This window comes from Azolla caroliniana, unplaced genomic scaffold (genome assembly GCF_043228905.1).
Source record: "Azolla caroliniana isolate FFs.n. ecotype wild unplaced genomic scaffold, voAzoCaro1.0.p SCAF_2, whole genome shotgun sequence".
Taxonomy (NCBI): domain Eukaryota; kingdom Viridiplantae; phylum Streptophyta; class Polypodiopsida; order Salviniales; family Salviniaceae; genus Azolla; species Azolla caroliniana.
The window spans coordinates 3,311,307-3,319,501 of NW_028230437.1; the positions used below are offsets into that span (position 1 = coordinate 3,311,307).

At 36.3% G+C, this 8,195-nt stretch overlaps 1 protein-coding gene across 1 annotated transcript; it reads left to right on the forward strand.

Moving 5' to 3' along the window:
* Positions 1-4,515: 4,515 nt before the first annotated feature.
* On the forward strand, positions 4,516-5,219 carry LOC147867107 (uncharacterized). Its single transcript, XM_087339662.1, has 2 exons — positions 4,516-4,760; positions 4,862-5,219. The coding sequence occupies exons 1-2, from the start codon at positions 4,522-4,524 to the stop codon at positions 5,217-5,219; spliced, it is 597 nt and encodes a 198-aa protein (XP_087195788.1). The 5' UTR covers positions 4,516-4,521.
* The last annotated feature ends 2,976 nt before the right edge of the window (positions 5,220-8,195 follow it).

The following is an 8,195-nucleotide window of genomic DNA, read 5'->3' on the forward strand; positions in this document are numbered from 1 at the left end:
GCAATTACAACATCATCTTCAAACTAGCTTACAAAGATGGTTATATGCTAACAAAGCTAGGGTAACTGCCCTTTATGTTATCTACAAGAATAGCCTAATTTAGTTTTCTCCACTGGGATAATGTGAATACGTCCATTATATTACCGTATTTGGCACTTTCCACCTCTCGAACGAGACAAAACCTTTTTCACACTCACCCAATCCCTAATAGAAATAGAATAGAGATGGTGGTGGAGAAATGGTCCACCTCCCACCAAACCCTTAACTCTCAAGCCGCAAAGCAAGGAAAAGAACGGAGATGATGAAAAGTATGAAGAAACCCTAAATCTTAAATAATAATCCTCCCAAAAACTCTTAACTCCCCAAACCATCCAAAATGTCACACTCTACATATTGTCACACGTAGTTTGTGGCTTATATAGGTTTCTTAATTTTTGTTAATATATTTGTTTTTTTTGGTTATTTATTTATGTTTTTAAGGTTTTCCTATTGTCCTCCATTTTATCTATTTCAACCTTTGGACTGGGCCACATCACAAAATTCACTCCCACCAAACCGCACATCGTCTGGTATGTTGTTACATGCATAACCATAATTGATCATGAGATATATTTTCTGTCGGTTGCCCTAATCTTATGATGAGTACTTGCGGGTATGAATTGTAATACTCAATTCTGTGGCGTGGGATAACTATTAAGTGTATAATCACTTGACCACTTTACATAAAGTAGTCAAGTGTGAACACGCTATGGCCTAGGGCTTCTGCCTATATGAGGCTAGCTACGTTCTTATAAGGGGTCGCTTGACTTATGTTGAAACTATGACAATGTGGCTATGGCTCTTATTAGCTAAGCATGTGCAATCCTAGGCACGACCTAAGGTACGACGCACATTGTCGCTCCAAACTTTGTTTGAATCTTGATGAGAACTACCTTGCGTGTTGGGAACCAAAAATAAATAAATAAACAAAATTTTAAAAACTTGCGTTTTTTTGGGGGTGGGATATGTGGTGTGTGTGTATATATTTATTTATATATCAAATGTTAAATATTACATCGATTTCTCTATATACATATAGATGGACTATATATTTATTCCCAATTAGATATGCTACGAATTTATTGATATGAGGCGTTTGCTTTTTTCTTATTTTGTTCTATATATCTATGGATATAAGCCGTTAGTGATCACTACATATTAGATCTTCCTAACGAACACTAGTGTTTTTGAAATGTTCATTGGTTTAGATGTGCTTATTAGGGGGCTATCATACTGTAATATCTGAGTCATCGGTTTATTGGACTGAACTAATGTGTGTCATAGGGTACCCCGCACATGATTGGTCAGGTAGATGTCATTACATGGCCTAGGTCCTATAAATAGGGGAGACCCTCCTTGGTTAAGGGGAGCCCCATGAGTGGTTCAAACGAAGCTCTCTTTGATGTGGACTAGTCATCTACCAAGGTCCTGACGTGGAGATCCTGACTGGTATGGGACAGATCGGGATTCCTCGTCTGCGTTGTCGACTCTAGCGTGGGGGCAGATGGGTGGTAACGAGTATTTTCAGTATGATTGTATCATTTATATCTTTATTTTAGGATTAATGATCTTGGTTATTACATATGGTATTAGAGCAGTTTTAATCCTAAAAAAATAATGTTTGATTGGATTCGCGTTGTGTGCTTTAATACGGGAAAATATGTTATATATATATATATATTTTACGTACTAATGTATGTTAAATGATGGATTGCGGAAGTGTCAAAAACGCCACAAAGATTCCGTTTGAGGGAGATATGTTGATGTGTGGTATATTGGGGTTATGTATAATTAATATATTAAGGTTTGGAGATAGAAATTTCTAAGCAGCTGCAATCTTTGCCGCGTAATAGTCCCTAACCGGACGTAGACCATAACACAACAAAATTTGTGTGATGGGTTGGTTAGTATATTCTTGCTATAACCTTAAAAGTAAAGGTTATGAGTTCGATTCATTGATGCGCAAAGTTAAAAAAGTTTTATAAAATTATTATTAATATGTGTTTGTTTTACGTTTAGATATTTAATATATAGTTATTCAAATAAAAGCATCATAAATATACTTATATTTTATTTTTCGTATACCCCTCTTGATCTAATGGCTATGCCCATGAGGCGGCCTTACGTGTGGAGATCGTATCTCTAGAGGTTGGCCACCTAATATACTATAGGTAATGCTTGATGGTCGAATTTTTGATAAAATAATTGATGATCATCATATATATGGATAATGATAATTTATAATCAATTTAATTAAAATTGACTGATAGAACTAGGGTGATGATCGTTGATTGTCGATAATCAATTGATCATCGGCCCTAAGATTTAATTGAAATGGCCACAATCATTCATCACCATGGGTGCGTGTTAATTACATGATAATGGATGGATTATATGGATGATTATATAGTTGATTAATAGGATGATTTTATGATTATATGGATAAGATCATCATCAATTATTAATCGATGAAAGGAGAGAGATAAGGGGAAAATTTTAGTTTTTTGAGAGGGGGAGCATGAATGTGAAATGGATGGGAAGAATAGGGGGATGATGATTGAAGGGGTGTTTTGATCATCACCCATGTTTGTTAGCAGTGATTCTCATGGAAATCGCAAGCTATTCCCACCGACTTCCAAAAAGGGGATGTTTATTCCTAAAACCTAAGCTAGGATTTTTCATTAACCAAAAAGGGAGAATTTCCTAGTTTGGAAGAATTTAAGGGATTATCTTGAGAGAGGTGGTGACTGACTACTCATCACCGACTTCCTAAAAAGGGTGGCCTTATTTCCTAATTTCTAATCTAGGAATTGAAATAGATAAAAAGGGGATAATTTCCTAAATTGGACATATCATGCTCACCGACTTGAATGAAAAAAGGTATATAAGTATTATCTCTCATAATAACATCCATAGCTTGTGCAACTCAATCATGTATTTCGTTTAATTGGTTTTAAATTATGTTTTCACTAGCCATGAACATGAAGGTTAATATGAAAGTGCAGCCCAAGGATATGAGTAGCTATGGTAGGCAAGAATACACACAGAAAAATGTATCTACAAACATCTATTCTTTTGAAAATCTATTGAAAACTGTATAAGATGTAGTATGTATCACATATTAATAGACCCACTAATTTAGTAATTTCTAAATATCTAAATTCTATTGATTTGTAGAACATAAAGACTTAGGAAAATGCCCCCCATTAAGAACAAATATTGGGATATCTGTTGTCTCAATGTCACAAGAAGTTAGACAGGAAATAGAAGTTGGAATTGTAAATTTTGCAACAAACATATGCACAGGTCAGCAACATGAATGATTGCTCATTTAATTGGAAAACCCAGCCATGGAGTAACGAAATGTATCAATGTCGCCAAGGAATTGTTGATTGACCTCACATCTTTATATGGTAATTGTGGAACTCAAACAATTGGTGAAGAAGAAGATATAGTTGCAGAGATGGACTCATTCAACGTGCCTGAACAAGGTATAGACAAGAGCCTACATTAGGTGTCTTCATTACTAATGGCCAAATAATTGTAAATGATTTATCTTGAAATGTTTTCTCTTTTAGGTGTTTCTACCTCACGCTCATGTACCTTTGTTGGTGAAAGTCAAAGCATGTCATGTATGGGTGGTGGTAGTCACCAACCATATCCACCAGCAATGATAACGAAACAACAATCATTGCGTAAAGGACACGTGTTACAAATGCAAAGGAAACAACATGCAAACGTTATGGAGGTGAGATGTATCATTGAAGCAAATTTGTCATTTAATCTACTAAAAACACCATGTTGGCGGAACATGTTAGAAGTTTTCTCTACAATTGGAGAGAAACATAGTGGAGTCACATATAATTACATGAGGAAGAAAGGCTTGAAAAATGAGGTTATATCCTTGCAAGCAAAGTTAGAAAGGGTAAGAGGATTATGGCCCAAGTATTGTTGTTCTATACTAACAGATGGATGGGTTGATGTTTCTCATAGGCAACTTGTAAATGTCCTTGTATCATCTTGTTATGGGACAATGTTCCTCAAGTCCATTGATTGCAGCCATGCTAATTCAACACCAATAGTTGATAGCTCTTGGTTAGTTGAAAGAATTTTAGAGGCAATTAGAGAGGTTGGTAAGGAAAATGTGGTTCAAGTCATTTCAGACAATGTATATAGTTGTGTCTGCATGGGGTCTTTGCTAGAATCAGAGTTCCCTAATATTGTTTGGACTCCATGTGCAACACATTCTTTGGATCTGCTTTTGGAGGACATTGGTCAGTTGCCTTGGATGAAAAGTATTTTGATGAAAGCAAATACTATTGTACGTTTTTTTTGCAAGAAGAGGAATGCTAGGAATTTTTTTCTGCTCACAGTAACCTCGCCATCTTGAGACCTTCCAAGACAAGGTTTGGTGTGATATATCTTGTCATACAACGTTTGCTCAAAGTTTGGCATCCTCTTGAGCAAACAGTGGTGAGTGACATGTGGAGGTCTTGGTCAGATTGCAATAAGCCTGATGCAATGAATGTAAAGAACTACATCCTTGATCCTACTACTGAGTCCTCGTTTCAAGTTGTTTTGACCCTAATGGCACCATTGTATAGTGTTTTACGACTTACTGATAGGGAGGGATCCACTATTGGATTGTTATATGAGTTTATGCGAAGAAGCGGAGATGTTTTAGCAAAAGGAGTGGAAGAAAACATCCCCCACAAATCCAAGTAAGTTTCATATTTATTTTAATTTGTTATGGTTTCCTAAAATTAAACCTTCAATTGTTTGTTCATGTTTTAAGATTGATTCATTTGTAAAACCCTTTTAGGTATGAGGATGTTTTGAAGTTATTTGATATACGATGGAAATGGTTCAAGAGGCCAATGCACCTTGTAGCTCATTTGTTACATCCGATGTGGAGAGAGGAGGCTACATTTATTAACCCTGAGTTAATGGATGCATGGATGAGTTATGTGGAAAAATTGTACTCGACACTTGAATGTGATATCTTATTTCGTGAATTGCATGAATATCGGAATGGTACAGGGACATTTAGCTATGCATTAGCACGTGAGGAGAGATCCATGATGACGCCAATCACTTGGTGGGAAAATTTTGGTGGAAGAACTCCAAAGCTCCAAGCATTAGTTGTTCACATATTTTCCCAAGTAAGTGTCAAGTGTTGAAAAAATGATTAATTTTATAGTTAAGTTCTAAAATAGCTCACTTTTGTGTACTACATTTTATTTCATATTTTACTTTTTATTAGGATTGCTCTTTTGGGGTAGCGGAAAGGAATTGGAATGCACATGCTCTCGCACATACGAAAAATAGAAACAGACTAAAGGTAGCACAACTTGAACGATTGGTATATGTGCGAGAGAACTTATGACTAGTTCGCAAGTTTGAGACTGTGAATGCATCTCCAATGTAGGTATTGTTTTATTCATTCTTTTTATAATTTATATTCCTCAATATTCTTAAGTACTAATAACTAGTTTCTGCCATCGACACACTAGTTTGTGATACTTAGAAGTTAAAGCTTTTATAAACTTGTTTGTAGGTGAATCCAAATGAGATAGATGTCTCTAAGACTCGTGATATTCCATCTATTAGCCATGAAAATGATATGGATAGAGAATTCTATGAAACTTATTTTCAAGAAACAATGAGCTTGAGAAGAAGGACAATGAGCATGACAAGATCACATATGACAACATCAAGCGATGGAGTCCCAATTAATCGAATACGAAGGCAAAGGACAAGAAGAGATGATGAGCGGTCTTCTTGTAATAGGAGAATAACACGATCAAGATAATGTCAATGCAATAGAAGAAGCAGTTCATACTAATTATGATGATCTTACGGACGAAGAACTAGTGTTGATGTCATCAACTAACATAGAATCTGATGATGAAGATGGTGATGAGGACCAGATCTAAAGACAAATACTTCTAATTTCTATACGTTATTATTAAGCTCAATAACCTTATGCTACTTGTCTTTGATCTAAGCTCCATTTTGATACATTGGACATAGTTAGAGTTGTATCAATATCGTATTTTATTAAAGCAAAATTTTCATCATGTGGTTCTTTTTTACCTTCATTTACTTTCATGGACCTTGAAATATTTTATCTTATGTCTTGTTAAGGTTTTTGCTCTAAATTTTGTTGTTAGAATGCATTCTATTTCTTTGACCAAATGCAATGTGAGGGTATCTCAATGAATGGAATCACATTGGTGGGTCTATTGAAAGCTTGTTCCAATGTAGGATCTCTAGCCAAGTGTAAAGAAATTCATGTTGAGGTTGCAAAGAAAGGGTTAGAAATAGAAGCTCCTGTGGTGCATTAAATGAAGCACAAGAAATGTTTGAGAGAAATTTGGTTCGAGATATAGTTTCATGGAGATCACTCATGGCGAGAATCGGGATATGCTGAATATGGACATAATAAGGACTCAAGAGGCATTGGATTGCTTTGAAAAGATGAGGAAACATTGTTGCCTCTTGACACATGCATTTTCATTGTCTTGTGGGTTGAAAACTTGTGGAAGCTTGAGAGATGGACAAAAAGACCGAGAAATACATGCCGACATCATCAAAATAGGCTTTGAAAAAGATGTCCTTGTTGATAACACAATAGTCAACATGTATGTGAATTGTGGGTTATTGTCGACTGCCCAGTACTTGTTTAACACTCTAGTGGTGTGAGATGTGGTTTCACTAAACTCATTGATGGTAAGAAATACCAAACAAGGAGCCTATTTTTTGTTTTGAGGAGATGGTTTCAAAAGGGGGGTGTACATATCCAGCGACTACAGATAGTGTTTACAATATTACAAATATTTTCTTGAAATGTAAATAATTTTCAAATTCTAGAAGTATTTTATGTACTATACGTAAAATACGTATTTTATGTATTTGATAAGTATTTAACATATTACAAAACGTATTTAACGTATTTTTAAATTGGGAGGTATTATACACGTATTAATACTTAATACGTTATATACGTATGGTATCCATACCGTACCTAATGTACCTAACAACCATGGTCACGAGGGATGATTTCCACAAAACGCAAGATGATATTGTCAAGTCAATGACAATGGTCACAACTGCGTTCTCCTCCAAACTTGAAGGGCTTCTTGATGCCAATAGCCATCAATTTGAAAACATTCAACACCAAATTTTAGAGTTAAAGGCACACTCTTCCACATCAAGCAATACAAAGAAACTTTCATTTACTCCTCAACAGTTCCTCCTCTCACAATTCCGCACATTACACATTTCCCAATCATCGTAGTTTTCTAACACATCCCACATCTCCCACCGTCAAGGTCATCCAATTTCTCCTATGCAAGATGAGGACGACCGACCAATATCTCCGGTCCGTGACGAGGATATTAACGACAATATCGAATTTGTCACGAGGGATGATTTCCACAAAACGCAAGATGATATTGTCAAGTCAATGACAATGGTCACAACTGCGTTCTCCTCCAAACTTGAAGGGCTTCTTGATGCCAATAACCATCAATTTGAAAACCTTCAACAACAAATTTTAGAGTTAAAGGCACACTCTTCCACATCAAGCAATACAAAGAAACCTTCATTTACTCCTCAACAGTTCCTCCTCTCACAATTCCGCACATCACACATCTCCCAATCATCGTAGTTTTCTGACACATCCCACATCTCCCACCCGTCAAGGTCATCCAAATTCTCCTATGCGAGATGAGGACGACCGACCAATATCTCCGGTCCGTGACGAGGATATTAGCGACGATATCGAATTTGTCATGAGGGATGATTTTCACAAAACGCAAGATGATATTGTCAAGTCAATGACAATGGTCACAACTGCGTTCTCCTCCAAACTTGAAGGGCGTCTTGATGCCAATAGCCATCAATTTGAAAACCTTCAACAACAAATTTTAGAGTTAAAGGCACACGCTTCCACATTAAGCAATAGAAAGAAACCTTCATTTACTCCTCAACAGTTCTCGGGAAGGGATAAGCAACGCAACCACGAGTTTGTGAGCTGTTGGATAAATCGATGGAATGCTCACTTTTGCCTCGAGAATATTTAGAATGACTCTGAAAAGATCGACATGGCGGTTCGTGAGATGATCGGTGCCACAAACTCATGGTGGGAGCAA